Raw genomic sequence first — 14,626 nt, forward strand, 5'->3', positions numbered from 1 at the left:
TCTCCACGACTTACTTCGCTAGAGTATAGCATCGTCAGGTGACGAATTAGTTACGATGCCTAGTTCTATACAGCAAACAATTGCCGCGGTAAGCCGTTGAACCCGTTCCTAACATGCTTTCAACGGTCGATCGGTTACCCGAGAGACACCGTAAAGCGCACGTCATGACCATTGCACAGCAGGATCATGACACCGCTGTTAATGGCTCTTCCCTTGAAACCAACCCCCTATTACTGTTTAGTAATACAGGCTAGCTACTCTAAATTACAATATCATGTTTCCTGTGCGCAGCTGCCGAAATGCGGTGTACTTGTTTTCCCTGCACAAAAGATCAAGTCATTATCGCGAAACAACTTCATGATAGTAGGCCACAGTTTCTTCGTGGAGAAGACGTGCAGCCTAGAATGTACCTGTACTAGTCAAGAATGACCTCAGCAATACTTTCATAAATGTGTGGTGAGCACGGCCATGCAAGTCGCTCTACGGTACATTCTATTGACCGCAAGTTGTCTGGGGCGGACTATCTCCTCCATGAAAGACACCAACAGCTCAGTAAGGCTTAGTCCACGACGGCCCTGTTCCCCGAGGCGCCCTATCGTTGTTCTACCCAGCTTCTAAGGTGATTCCTAAGTGTTTTTTGTCGTCCACTTCGAATCCACTTCCCACACACTTGAGCACCGTCGTCTGGCATCGTCGCATGCAGCTTTCAGTGGCATTTCCATACCGCCTATCTGTATGAGACATGACTTTACGGACTAGAGCGGTTGTACCTGCTTCTACCCACCTTCTAGGGGTTGCCGCCCCGATCTTAGCATAAAGCTTTGCGAATTCTCAAGGTTCTCGTGGGAAACTCTAGCCCTGGGGGTTTCACCTCGATTTTTCGACCCGTGAGACATGTGCACCCGGCAAACCAGGCAGCTTTGGGATTGTTCAAAATCCTGCGCCAAGAATGCCATGCCTTAATTACGAACAGATCCTTGGGTTTGTGACAAAAAGAATCAGGTTCAAACGTTTTCAAAATGTAACTCTATGAAAATAGATATAAGCACTGCCAGTTTGTTTCCAAACGAGGAATGTGCCTCGCTCAGCCTGGTGATAACCTATTACAATATCTGCCCCCTGTCATTCTTACTCACGTCTGTAGCGGCATGGTGGCAACGTGGCACGCTCCTGTGCACTGCAACAATGTCACTTCCACTGCCGCGGATTGTGCCACTGTTCTGGGTGTTACAGTTCGCGACTTACAAATCTGCTTATTCGATGCTTTGTAGGACCGCTAAATCCATTTTTAGGTACCTTTTCCGAGACAGTAATCTGTACTGATACGCGGCCATGGCGCTGTGCTCAAAGACAGTTTCCATCTTCGGATCTGAACACTGGCACGTGGTTCTGTTTCCGTCTGCGGCAATGTCCATCCAAGTTCCCATTCTCAAAAAAAGACAGCGGCAGACGGGAGCACCCGACTCTGTGCTGTTCTACGTATCCTCGCATCTCTCCATTCCCATGACTTCGGCCTCGCGCACCGAGCTCGTCTTTCGTCTCAAATCGACAAGGCGATACGTGTGGACCGTGGCATTCTCCATGGTTAGACTGCTTCAAACTAGTGTAGAATTCTGACATGAGGGGCGGGCCGCCCACGGGAGCGGTTCTTCTCCTTACTCGATTTCTTTATTATCATAAAAATCTTTTTTGGGGGGATTTTCTATCATTAGAGATAGACTTGATATGTGTCAAAAATGACTTGGGGCCAACCGAGCGGTCATCTGCGCAGGAACCCGCCATGTCGATAGGCTGGCACAGCGTGAAGGAGTGTGGGGAGAGCTCCTGACTGGATAACTCCCACAAATATCATCCCACCCTTCTTTATTTCGACCGGTCAAAGTCTGGTCCCTCGGCAAAAGCATGCTCATCTGGGAACTTTTGGTGACAGCACCGTCGATCCACATCCCACCCAAACCCAACTGCTCGGTGTGAGTTCAAAGCTAGTGCGGGGGGGTGCTGGCGCCGGTCCCACGACGTCCCAATTGGTAGGCAACCATTTGGAGAACCATGATGAAGATGCAGCAACAGCGTGCAGCCTCCAATCGCCCACAAGGCGGGATACACTCTGTGCCATCTCGTCGAATAAGCTTGATTTCAATCATTTGTCCCGATGCTCGTTGTGTTCACGGGACTGCTCTGCCTCTGACGTGGCGAGTGCACCTCCCGACTTGGAAGGTTAGCCATGGTTTCAATGACCACTATTGGCTGGCGCCACAGTCAGAAGTGATGTTTTTCTGGGACAATGACTTGGTTCATATGCAAGAGTCACTGCATGACCATAAGATACAACAGAATTGTAAGTTGTGTGCCGTCATCGCCAGGGGGTTGGTTTTAATATGCAATGATGGATGACATTCGTACTTGGTGTCGCAACGGACAGCTGAGCCGGATCATCAATAGACAAGCTTCCCACAGATACAGCTTTGCACAGCTCTGAACTTTGTCCCAAACATGAGGAACGGAATCACTGAGTCGGGGTTGGGTCATACATCAGTTGTAAAGTGCGACTAGACCAATAATGACACGAGATGATATGTATCGCAATCGCTATTCCATAGGTTGAGAATCGACTGGGCGAATTCAATACGTCCGGCTATAGGCATGGCATGTGGTCGCTTGATCTGATACCAGTCGTAAAAGACTCACATTAGACTGTTTGTTCCCAGATTTAAGCTTTTGACTGGGGAGATGAGATCTCGAATCCACCAGGACATTTGGTATAGAATAGACCGTCCGGGTCATATGTCTTCGCAGCTTTCCAGATCTTCTTAACATTCTCCTTTCCAACGATACCAAATGGATCCTAGCCCTTATCTGCACAGTTCAGATATAGCCAGTCAAGATGTGTCCCTCTTTCTCGCGCAAAAACTTTCAATTTTGCCGTGCCAGGCTTTGCAAATCGAATCTCCTACTTCAAACATCTCCTCTCCTTTCACGTGAACGCTAGCAATGAAGAGTAGCACGCATCCCTTGACCCGGTCTACACCCATTACATTATCTTCTCCCTCAAGGCCCTGCTCTGCGATCATCCTCGGTAGTGGCTAGAAGATAGCCACCGTCCAGAAGTCTCCGCTATCAGATTTGAACTCGAGTTCCTCGACAGCCTCAGCATGAAGCTCGACCACCTTAGTAACTGTAATAAGATCATTTTTGAAGAGCACATATACCCAGGTTATACTAGTAAAAATAAATATGTCAATTAATATGTCCAAAGCTAGGCCTCCTTTATAACGGATGGATAGACGGCTAAACTCACAAGTATTCCACTAGTTACTCTGTCTCTTTCACATGTGCCGCCATGAAAACTGTTTTAGGAGTATTCAGAATAGCAGACAAGTCAAGCCGTTGCTTGGAAACCGGCGAGCTTGCGGCACCCTTGCTCTTTGACATGAAGTGCAAACACACAATATCGCACCAGGCCGTTTGGCAAGTCCATAGGATACCGCAGCAGTTCTCAGGACTCTCATGAAGGTTGGCCGTGAAGTTGGCCAACGCTGCTATCTGTGTCTCTGTGGTCGATATATTGGTAATCCATATACCTCTCCAGAGACTTGATTCCACAAAACTCATGAAGTCTGAACGAGTGACGATGCCAAAGTTCCGAGAAGCCCCTTCGAGGACCTGGTACAACTCCGATTTTGATCCAGTCAAGTAGATTATTCCAAGCTATCGGCTTACTCACAGAGATGCCTCCTCCTATCGTGTAGCCTCCAGCTACGACTACACCGTGCTAGTCAAGTTCCTCATAAGCAGTCGTCCACCTGGCTCCTGGTTATATAGAGGCAAGTCTTTTTCTTTCCTTTCTGGATCATAGGTGACTTTGCTCAACCACCCCCAAGATCTATTGTCACACCATCTGCGATATTGCTTGCACTGGACCATACAATTTGGCCGCTGCTGCGAACGGCAAAGGTGCAAATCGCAACGTCAATCATGTGTCAAGTTGATCTAATACTGATGAGAACGAATCATTGGGACATGCGAGCAGTCTCCATAATTGTAGATATTGTCGTATTATATGTCAATGGTAAATATGAAATTACTGTCAAATTATCAAAGCAAAAGGCAAATGAAATAAAACATGACATCAATCAGAAAGAAAGAGGGCAAGCAAAATATAAACATATGGAGAAGGATAGCCCATGAACATCTCATGCACGTGGACATTCCTGCACCCTGGCCCTGGATACATGCATTGAGTACAAAATCTTGCCGCCTTCATCTCTGAAGTCAAGGCGTACTGTAGCTTTAGCGAAGGTGCTGTCTATGGCGGTGAATAGTATGTTGTCACCATGGTCCGTTTGTATGAACCACCTTTCATGTGCTGTCTCTCGCAAGATGCCACACCATCTTTGCACTGGTGATGACTTGACCTCCGCGACAATTTTTGGTGCCATTATCCTAGGAAATTTCTGCGTGTTTGCTACCCGATTTGCCAACCGCGGGCGAAATTTGGGTCACTTAATGCGCAACACCCAACAAACTGGTAAATCATTTCAGCGTGCATGCAACATCAACTACTGATTGTGTTGGTCCGAACGAAATCAAGTGGGCCGAATCGTAAAGATAATATATGCATCTCCTGATCAATCCCTTGCTCCTTCGGGCCGGGCTACGGCTCAAACCTTCGCACATCGCGACTTGATGACCTCGAAGCACAATGCCTTTGACGAAAACAAGGTCAATGATCTTGACGACGGAATAGCATTCGGAAGACGCACTACAGCCTGTCCTACAGAAATATCAACCTCCCAATTTCTCATTACTTCATTCCATCTTGCCATTGCATGTGCACAAAAATGAAAAGACGAAGGATTTACGTGCTTAAGACTATCTGGTAAACTCTAGACTACGTAATAGCCTTGACCTCGCTCTCAAATCTCAGATCGTCAAACACAGGGCACTCCGTCACATCGTTCATGGCCCCCTTGTGTTCCGGGAACGCCATCACGCCCTCGAAGAAGACGGTCTGCGCCGACAGCCTGCGGGTCTGCGCCGAGACGAAACCAGGACCGCAGGGTTTTCTTATCAGCGTGCCCCTCGCCGACGTCCGGTTTGCGGCCATGTACACAAGGAGGTGGGACAGAAACAGTACCGATGCGAGCACGAAGCCAAGTAGCGTCAGTCCACCTGTAGAGGGCAGGACGACACCGGCAAGTCGCGCGGAAGGCGGCTGCGGCGCAGGCGGGGATCCTGGGACAGGTGTAGGTGATGATGGCCCTGGGGCCGACCGGGGGCTCCGCTCTTGTGAGGATGCGCCGTCTGGTACTGCTTCGGCTGCTTTAGGGCGCTGTTGGGATGATTCGGATGCTGAAGCTATCTGCTCTGTTGGAGGTGCTTCGAAAGCCTGCTGCGACCCCCCGTCAAGTGCTGTGTTATCGTCCTCGGGGGTTTCGTGGGGACCTCCACCTCGCAGTACAAGTTGGAGGGCTTCAAGGTTCGCCGTAATTGTTGGCGTTTCGACTTCGACGGCGGCTTTTGGTTCTGAATCTACCTTTGTACATGCGCCGTTCCGATCCAGGTCGTCGTCTGATAAACTCTTGAATGGTTTACCAACGACGTCGAAGAAAACATGCCCAACTACTTCTTGCATAGTAATCCTATGCTCAGGGGTGTAACCTAGCATTTTGGCGAGCAGGTCGACCAACGCCTCGACTTCGGCCCTTGGCAATCTGTCTTCGGAGCTATTTGGGCTGTCTGTCTTTGGGTCGAGCCTGGTCCGAATTCGTTCGATGAAGTCAGTTGTGGCTTGGGCAGACTTTGCAGAAATTGCTGTATCCCGAGATAGCCCTGGGGAGGCATCGTAAGCATCCAACAACTCCTTTTCATAGGATTCTCGTCTGCTCTGTTCAGACCCTGGCCTTTTCGCAAACAGATCGCAGTGTCGACGCCGCATCCTAGCAACCAGGAGGGCGAACGACCACACATCACTACCATGACTGGTCCCGAAGCGAAAGTAGACTTCTGGTGCCATATATCGGACTTCCTCATCATCTTTAACATTGTCCTCGAGATTTCTCTTCTCGTCAATACTCGAAGCAATGCCTGTATCGACAATCACCACTTCAAGTTCCTTCTCTAACCGCTCAAGGTATGTCGTCGAAGCGACTAGGTAATTCGGTGCATGAGACTTGACAGATTTGGCTCCGGGCTCCACAGCCTCGACCTTGTGTTTGACTGGTCTTCCAAGTTTCTCCACCATAATCTCTTTGCTGATGTCTCCAATGTTTTTCAGGCGTATGAGAACATTACTAGGTCGAATGCCACCGTGTGCGATCCCGTTGTCATGTAGGAAACGCAGCCCCTCAGCAGCCTGAAGAAGTAGTTTCCTGTGTACAGTACGTGATTTGCGATCATGGTATGTGATCGGTGGACCATGCAGAGGGAGAACAAAAGATAAATGCTGGCCATTGGCACTCTTGATCCACGATGCCTCCTCGGGCAGTTGAATGTGTGCTCTAGTGTGGTCCGTGGCAGGTCGAAGGTTGGCTTTCTCTAGCTTCTTAAAAGCTGACATCGCCTTGGCCGAACAACGGGCCTTGAAGATCTTGATAGCCCTCCATTCGTGCTTGATCAGGTTCCATCCGAGCCAAACAGTGGCGTACTGACCATGTCCTATCTTATGGACGATTTCGAAAATCTTCAGAATTTTGTCTCCAATGTCAACAGGATAGAAACCGCCGGGTTGATACTCCTCGACATCCTCGATATTGGTTGCTTTACCATTAGAAACGACTGGCTTGTATCTGAGCCTATGACTGTCTGTATTGACGTGCGCTGATTGCGCGGGAGCTTCGTTGAACATTGCTAATACTAAGGACCTGAAACTGGCCCGATTAGTGATGAGAAGGCCGGCGAAAGAACTTGCGCCTCGAATTCATTTGGTGTACGCAGAGTAAAACAAATGCAGTTGCGGACAAAGAATGGATATGCTAGATTTCTCGGGTTGACAACGTGTGTGCCTATTCTTGGCGCTGCGTATCCAGAGCACAAAGCAAAGGCACTGCTTGCAGTCATCCGATGGAATGCGCTCTGACGGGATTGGCAACACCCTAGCCGACATGTGAACAAGATCAATGACAACAGCTAAATAAGAACGATATTCAGAGATAGTAGGATCACATGCTTGGTCCATCTTAGCATTTCAAATGTGGAAATGAGTATACTGAAGATGTGCACGGAGGTCATATATCTGGGGAGCAACCAAGGAGCCACTAAAGCCCATAAGCAAAGGCCATTCGAGCTTCAGAAGGCTGTATATCTGGCAAGTATTGGTGCAGGTATGATGTATGATCGTGATATTGATATATATATATTTCTGCCCAAGCTTGATGTCACAATCTAGTTGAAACATGTGTATATGCGCCTTGGTTCTACACTCTTAGAACATATCATCGATACTCTTGTCCGAGTCCTTTTGGATTAATTCCACCATACCCTGTATCGTTTAGCATCTCTCACCTATGGGAAACATTGTCTTGATATCACGTACCTCAGGCATGATCGGGTTTCCTTCCTTATCCTTCACATACCGGAACGGCATTTGTGTGCTCTCATGCTCATTGAACTTGAGGTCAGGGTGGTCGGTATACGGGATGTTGTTGAGGGTGTCTGTAGGTGATCAGCAAGAACTCTAGCCAGACCAGCACTCTAGCCTTACACTGCTCCTCGATAACCATCCGCGTCACTCTGACAGCTGTGTCAGTCGTCATCTGAACAGGTCCCAGCCTGCGGCCGGTGAAGCCCTTCTTGCGGAGCTCAGAAGTGCGGTCTGTTCACCGTTAGTGTAAGATGTTCGACTTCGCGAGCATGAGACATGTGCATACCACGAGGCGGATCATCTCCTGTATTTTTGTCAGCACACTCCCTGGTTTAGGTAATTCATCAATGTGTCCCCGAACTCACCCAGGATGCCACCGAATAGGAAGACGTCGAACTCTCCCTTGTCATCGGGGTTCAGGTCCTTGTCGGCAGCCGGATCCAGGAGGCATACCCTCTCCTTGCCGTTGCCCTCCGGGTACATCTCTTCGACACCTCGGTGCTCGGCCTTGAAGGCAGGCTGGTTGGCCAACTTCTCGGGAACCTTGAAGCCGTCGGGAAGAGATGACAGCAAAAAGCTGGCATTTGCTTCACCTGATTCCTTGGCGATGGAGATGTACTCGAGCTCTGACCACGGACCCAACTCCGGGTCGAGGTGCTCTACTATGTAGGTGCGGTGGTGTGGCATTTTGAGAGTATGCTAAGCCCTAGAAATTGTCAACTTCTCTTGAGATTTAGCGAAGAGGAGAAATTTGCGCAACTATAATGTGCATGCGAACTGGTACTGAATATTAAAATTGATACTGCTTTGGGGAGTTGGGGTCTTTGCTAGAGTGACGTCTTGTTGCAGGCTTAGCACCTGTTTACTCAAGCGGTTATAGATAATCTGCAAGACCAATATGTACTCTGCTCTCCCGTGATTTAAAAATTGCGACTTACTGGACTGCTGCTGATGATGAAGTTCGGAAAGGTTTTGCTGGATTTGAGGGTCTTGCTTGAATTTTGAGATCGCCGCTGAATTTTAGTGCACCCCGTGGACCTGCCGAATTGAAGCTTCTCTTCTGAGCTACCTGATCAATACAAAAAATGTCAATTATCAATTGTACCTGCGTGAAGAATCCATAACACAACTTGAAACCCCCATATTGTATTCGTGGATCATTGTTACATATTACTAAGTTGGACCGAACTGATATTGGTATCATCATGTTCTTCAGAACCGGACATGTAGTTTTCAAATAAGCCCATTGATAGCATCGTGCACAAACTTCTGATGACGGAACGCCGTACGCCTGCTCCCAAACCATGATGATGCCTACAGAGTGAACTGTGAGCTGTCATACTGCCGTAACAAAATTATGCCCCAGACCTCCTGGTTCTCTTCTTCGTTGGACGGCTTGAGCCACCCTTCGGCCTGTAGCCTCCGTCATCATCCCTCTTCCTCTTACCCCTGACGCTGCCAAATGGCTGGTCGTCGTGCGCGACCTCCTCTTCCCAATCCATGGATTCGCCGGCCTCTTTGCGGTGGGCGGCGCTCTGTCTCTTGTTTCCTCGGGCGGCACCACCCTTGCGTTTGTTGCCCCCGCCTTCTTCGTCGTGCTTCTCGCGGTCCTTGTCCTTGTCCTTGTCCTTTTCAAGGTCTTGGAGGAACGTCTTGGGCGCATGCCGGCGTAACCAGTTGTACACACTGGTAGGGTTGCGCAGTGCGAAGTTTGTGGCAGATTTCTTGGGATCTGTGGCTGGTCTGGGAACGGAAGGTTTAGGTTTGAGGCCCAGTCGCGCATCGACATCAGCAAGATAAGCGTCGACGTCATTCGCGTCCAAGAAGGCAGTAGGATGGAGGTATGGTTCTTGGGGTTGAAGCATGTCGAGGACTTCGGGGTAGCGATCTGCGGTCTCAGAGAAAGACTGATGAGGTACTTCCTCGACAAGGCGTCTCAGAGACTTGGCAGGTCTTTGTGAGGCATCTTGTTCGTCTTCCGTGTCTTCGCCATCGGCCTCCAGGTCAAACTTTCGTTCGGGTGGGATTTGAGGTGATTCGTTGATGTCTAGTAGTACATCCATCAAGCGACTGGATTGCAATCAGCATGTGCATCTCGGGGGATCCGGGGCTACAGTTTCATTTATTTGTTTGTTTTAGACGTGGGAGGCGCATACTCATTCTCGACTGCGAGACGCTTCATGGTGCGTATGGCCTTTTGCTCCAACCGGTGGAGGTCCTCGCTCTCCTGCACATTCTTGTCGAACTGTAGACGCAACTTCCTATACTTCTTCTTATATGACTTGTAGGTGGGCCTCGAGTCTCCGATGGGCGCGTCATCGGTACTGCGTTCGCGAGAGCCAGGCTCTGCCTTGATGTGCCGATCGTCCATGGCGACAGAGACGGTGCTGGTGATTTGGGGGCAGCGGATGCGGGTTGGTGATAGCAAAGGGTGGTTGTCGGAACGAAAGGATGACTACGGGAGTGTTTCAAAGAAGGTATTATTGTTGGGACATAACTGAAGAAGAGCAATGTGATATTAGAAAATCACATGCGTGGATGGAAAGAGGAACAACAGTAAGAACAACGAAGGGGGGCAGCTTTCTGGCAATCGGCAATCACAGTTTGAAGCCATTCATTTCTGACCAGCCTGAACGTCCAGCTGCATCATTTGGCGTCGCGTTCCAGGGGGCGTTTTTCCCCCCCAAAGCGAGCTGCCCTTCTTACCTAAACGTTCGTCCAACGTTGGAACGCAGGCTTGCGCGCCAAGCTATGTCTCAAGTACCCACGATTTGCACCAATCTAGCGTCAACATCACCTTTCAACCTTAAAAGTACGGATCCGTAGAGTGTGGATCTCAACCGCAGCAAGATCAAGTTGAGGTGCCTTGAGCAAATATGAGTCCACCGTCACTTACCCTCTGAATATAACCTGGGGCCAAGATGACCAGCAGCTTCGGATGTCAAATGCAATCAAAGCCAACAACAGAGAATCGTGCCGCCGTCGGTGCTTGTCAGCCCGATTAGGAAACTCAGCCACTCCACCCTCGCTCTGCCTCTCGATACCTGGCATACATCTGAGAAGGACAAGTGTCTCACGCTTTAACCCGGGGGAGGATTTTGTAAACATAGCAGCTTATCGTAGCTGCCTCGTCGACATGACTTTCATATGCATGCGTCGTCCAATGAGTGAGGCTTTTATCTTGGACCACCAGTGCTCTGTGCGCGATGTCATCCAATCTATACAAGGACCAAAGTCTCACATGATCTCTGGGCAACTTACCTAACGTATGCGTCGCTGTCGCAAGCCGTGACATCAGGATGTGGCCTTTGTTACAAGGTCAAATCCCTTGTGAGGAAACCGGCCAGAAGACAGGATATTGATACCGTGACCGCTCAGAAGCAGGAATAACTTCTCATCTTTGGCAGTCGAGCATTCGTAAAGATGCGCGTCCGGAGGCCTGACACCTCAATTCCAATATCAAACCGAACTTCTTCAGGACCCAAAACAGATATCCATTATTACCTTCACCTAGTTTCCACATATTGTGAGCCATGTTGTTGCTCGCTAGTGACTCGGTGACACGTACAGTTTGTCAATATGCTTCAACCTGCGCAAGATTCCCCCTTCCCCAAGGATGGTACTCGCGCATCGGTGCAGTATGGCTTCTATGAGGAGAATGCTTTTTACGGGCAGGAATCTCTCTACCGGGAACAACAGTCTTGCGGTAGCACGCAGGTTGGGAATCCATCAAAAGAATTCTGCTCCGAACCCTGGCGTCAGATCCTGCAGCTATTTCTAGAGCAAGATTCGGCTTCCCCTATGCTCATATAAGCGAGACCGTATCCCGCTGTCCGAGCATGACAATCTTTCTGCCTGGATAGGCTTAGATGTGCCGGATACTGCCTTAACATCAAATTACACGCAGTGGACAAACGCCAAGACCAAAGTTGGCTTTGTATATATATCGATATGCTTCATTTTATTTTCTCTAAACCTCGTAGCCTTGCCCGATACCTTGTCACCGACTGGCCCCGCAGTCTCTGACGTTCATGAGATGATCCCTCCGCATTCCTGCCATTCTACAAGCCCAATGCCTTGACTGCCATGTCCTTGGCACCATCGAAAGTCTTGTTGCCCCCAATGAATCCCGCGGCATGTACGAACACGCCGCCGGGGATGCCCGTGATCTGGTCCAGCGCCTCGTCCCTGGCACCTCTCCACGGCTCCGGCAGCGGCTTGCGGCTCTGGAAGGAGTCCTTGGTGACGGGGACGCACTGTATCCTCCACTTGGCGTCGGGGACCGGCTTCTCGGCGTAGAGGACGTACAAGACCTTCTTGCCGGTCCCCTCGGCCTCCTCGAGGGTGTACAGGTGGTCCTTCCAGGGCACGCTCTGGCCCTTGAGCACCATGATCCTGCCCTCGGGATCGTACTGCAGCCTCTCGTCCCAGGCGGCCTTGACGATGTCGCGGGCGGGGAGCCAGGCCTTGGCGTAGTAGTCGAGGTCGGCGGAGAACTCCTCGCCGATGCGCCTGCTGGCCGTGACGAAGCGCTCGTCCTCGGCGGCCTGGGCCTCCCTGGGGTCGCTGGGGGCGGGGTCGTTCCAGTTGGGGTTCAGGCGGCCCACCATGGCGCCGAGGGTGAAGGAGCCCTCGCTGAACTTCTTCTCGAGGCCGGCGGCCTTGACGGCGGCGGGGTCGTAGACGTCGACGCCGTTGTCGTGGGCATCGAGGGCCTCGATGAAGGAGGCGTAGATCTTGTTCCACAACAGGCTGACGTCGTCGCTATCCTCGGGCTTCTGGAGCTTCTGTGCGATGATGCTCTTGCCAAAGTGCAGGTAGACCAGGCCAGCGCTCGACAGCTTGGTCTGGCGGCCGGGGAATGTGGTGGTGAAGGTGCGCTGGTGGTGATCGTAGCGGTTGACGGAGGAGTCATATTCGCCGCCTACGTCGACGACCGTGTGGCATTCCTGCAAGAGGGCAGGGTCGCGGGTGCGCACTAGCGAAGAGTCGGCATATGTAGGCAGCAGACGCAGCATGTAGACAGCCAGGGCTTCGTCGGCGTGGAAGTGGCCATTGTGTGTTCCAATGGAGACGGAGCCGGTCTTGAGGCGTTTGGATGCGCTTTCGGCCATTTTCACAAGGCTCCGGAGCATACGACAAGCTGAAGTGGGTGAGAAGTGCGGTGGGAAGGACCTGTGGTCAAGACTGCTTTCTCGCGATTGTGGTGAAAAAGGTCTACTGTGTGTTTGAGTATTGGGCTTACAATCTCAAATGCAGTGGGGTTGACTGGTCCCTTGAAATGTTTAACTGGGGCTTGTTGCAGTAATGAGTTACGACCGCAGTTGCAGCAAGACCGAAAGTGGGTACAGGAGTATGCATTTGGACCTCCAACCCTTGAGCGTGGGGTTGCAATGATTACACACCAGTGCATGTGTATGTAGGTATATCATTACATACGGCATACCTATCGAGTCCATCTTTTCAGCAACCAAAAGCAACTCCCCAACGACAGAAGAAACAAGTCATGCCTGATCGTAGCTCCCGGCTTGGCGCTTGGGCTTTTATACCTTCTACATACTAACTATACGAGAGCCAGACATCTATTGTACATCTTCGTAGTTGATATCTATGCACAAGTATTCTACGCGAACGCGAACGCGAATACTGAGGCACATCAGTCAGTCAGTCTACTGGGTTAGACCCAACCATCACATGTAGAGAGGCGGCATGTTCAATAAAAATAAAACCACATAAAAAAAAGAATAAAAAATCTTGTAGTAGGCAGGAATAGATGATACTGAAGTCAATCGGCCCTGAAGGGATTCCGATAAGAGAAGACACCATAGAACGCCATAAACTGTTACCTGCGTAATCATCATCGTCGTAGCTCGAGCCGCGATCTCCATAAACCAGTCGGGATAGCAGTGGAAGATGGATATCCGCCACTACGCGTGACACCAACTGATCCGTTGTCTTCCCTAGAAGCGAGTGAACTGGGCAAACCAAAGCATTCGCGCGGCAGCTGGCATCAAGAACCTGTACTTGTCATCCAGTCGCCTCGACTCTCAAGCTAGCAGTACATCACATGACCCCTCCACATCATCGTAGCGACACCTCTCCGTTGTTTGTTTGGCAGGTCTATCTCCTGATGGGGATGCCTTGCTCCTCCTGCGCCGGACTGTCCTCGTTGCCAGCGGTCTTCTCTTCGGCATCGTCGGCGCTCGACTCGCGTTGCAGGAAGCTGCTCTCCTTGATAGGCGAGATGGACTGGCCGCTGATGCTGCCGTGATGTGGTAGGGGCAGGCCGCTGTTGCTTTGGGCGCCGTTGGGGCTGGCCAGGTGAGGGATGTTCTCGGGAACGGGATGCTCGCTGCCGATAGAGCCCGCATCGATGCTGTTGCCCTTGCCCGCCTTGGATACGGCATAGTCGGCACTGTCGAAATACTTTCGTACGGGGACCTGCGTGGCTTGGGTCTTCTTGAGCCTTGCGTTCGGGCCATAGCGACTGGTGACGTCTCGGTCTTCGGCCGCCTTGGCCTCGGGCGTTAATCCCTAGAGGACATGGTCTATTAGCGAAGGGTGGCCTCGTGGACAAGGCAACGGACTGTTCTGCTGCCGACGGCTCAATGCTTGTGCTGGTTTGAACTGCCAGGTAGATATTGCAACACGCAAGGGAGCAAATGGGCAAAGGTGGGGGGTGGGTGGGTGTGGTACGGCACTGGGTAGAGTAGACATACAGCGCTTGTAATCTTGTTCCTCAGAAGGGGATTCATCTTGACTGCAGGAAGCGAGCAGACTTGGGGTGGTCAGCGGAACTTATTGCCCAGTAAAGCGGCAAAGTCGTGATCTGGTGGTTTTGTCGGACGATTTTGTGAAATACAACTTTGGTCGGGGTGGTGGTTCAGAAGCACCGTTTGGAGGGGGAGAGCTCAGAGCGGGGAGTGCGTCGCAATGGATGGGATGATAAATGGCAGCTTCAAGCTAGACTGGAAACTGGAACATGAACTTTACGAGCGCTGCAGCGGTCGAAAAGGGACTTGGATTGGGCTTGGACTGGATCCA

General features: G+C 50.8%; 6 protein-coding genes across 6 annotated transcripts; 1 reads left to right on the forward strand and 5 right to left on the reverse strand.

Moving 5' to 3' along the window:
• Nucleotides 1–562: 562 nt before the first annotated feature.
• On the forward strand, nucleotides 563–1,924 carry BKA67DRAFT_561166 (uncharacterized protein). The gene has a single exon (XM_046102510.1). It carries the CDS (start codon nucleotides 1,030–1,032, stop codon nucleotides 1,321–1,323), a length of 294 nt encoding a protein of 97 aa, XP_045959850.1. The 5' UTR covers nucleotides 563–1,029; the 3' UTR covers nucleotides 1,324–1,924.
• Nucleotides 1,925–4,891: 2,967 nt separating this feature from the next.
• Nucleotides 4,892–6,991, reverse strand: BKA67DRAFT_675612 (kinase-like domain-containing protein; the record flags this gene model as incomplete). The annotated part of the gene is made up of 1 exon (XM_046108784.1): nucleotides 4,892–6,991. The coding sequence occupies exon 1, from the start codon at nucleotides 6,845–6,847 to the stop codon at nucleotides 4,892–4,894; it is 1,956 nt and encodes a 651-aa protein (XP_045959851.1). The 5' UTR covers nucleotides 6,848–6,991.
• Nucleotides 6,992–7,317: 326 nt separating this feature from the next.
• Nucleotides 7,318–8,543, reverse strand: BKA67DRAFT_561171 (SAM-dependent RNA methyltransferase). The gene is made up of 5 exons (XM_046102511.1): nucleotides 7,948–8,543; nucleotides 7,869–7,886; nucleotides 7,703–7,813; nucleotides 7,535–7,653; nucleotides 7,318–7,480 (listed from the first exon to the last, which is right to left on the reverse strand). Exons 1-5 carry the CDS (start codon nucleotides 8,267–8,269, stop codon nucleotides 7,424–7,426), a joined length of 627 nt encoding a protein of 208 aa, XP_045959852.1. The 5' UTR covers nucleotides 8,270–8,543; the 3' UTR covers nucleotides 7,318–7,423.
• Nucleotides 8,544–8,937: 394 nt separating this feature from the next.
• On the reverse strand, nucleotides 8,938–9,953 carry BKA67DRAFT_534504 (IEC3 subunit of the Ino80 complex, chromatin re-modelling-domain-containing protein; the record flags this gene model as incomplete). Its single annotated transcript, XM_046099869.1, has 2 exons — nucleotides 8,938–9,652; nucleotides 9,739–9,953. The coding sequence occupies 2 exons, from the start codon at nucleotides 9,951–9,953 to the stop codon at nucleotides 8,938–8,940; spliced, it is 930 nt and encodes a 309-aa protein (XP_045959853.1).
• A 1,539-nt stretch (nucleotides 9,954–11,492) lies between these two features.
• BKA67DRAFT_561174 (putative UPF0160 protein C27H6.8) lies at nucleotides 11,493–12,897 on the reverse strand. The gene has a single exon (XM_046102512.1). It carries the CDS (start codon nucleotides 12,715–12,717, stop codon nucleotides 11,644–11,646), a length of 1,074 nt encoding a protein of 357 aa, XP_045959854.1. The 5' UTR covers nucleotides 12,718–12,897; the 3' UTR covers nucleotides 11,493–11,643.
• An 805-nt stretch (nucleotides 12,898–13,702) lies between these two features.
• On the reverse strand, nucleotides 13,703–14,337 carry BKA67DRAFT_657521 (uncharacterized protein; the record flags this gene model as incomplete). The annotated part of the gene is made up of 2 exons (XM_046107128.1): nucleotides 13,703–14,116; nucleotides 14,302–14,337. 2 exons carry the CDS (start codon nucleotides 14,335–14,337, stop codon nucleotides 13,703–13,705), a joined length of 450 nt encoding a protein of 149 aa, XP_045959855.1.
• Between the last annotated feature and the right edge of the window lie 289 nt (nucleotides 14,338–14,626).

The sequence above is a fragment of the Truncatella angustata genome (genome assembly GCF_020726525.1).
Source record: "Truncatella angustata strain MPI-SDFR-AT-0073 chromosome Unknown BKA67scaffold_3, whole genome shotgun sequence".
Lineage (NCBI taxonomy): Eukaryota > Fungi > Ascomycota > Sordariomycetes > Amphisphaeriales > Sporocadaceae > Truncatella > Truncatella angustata.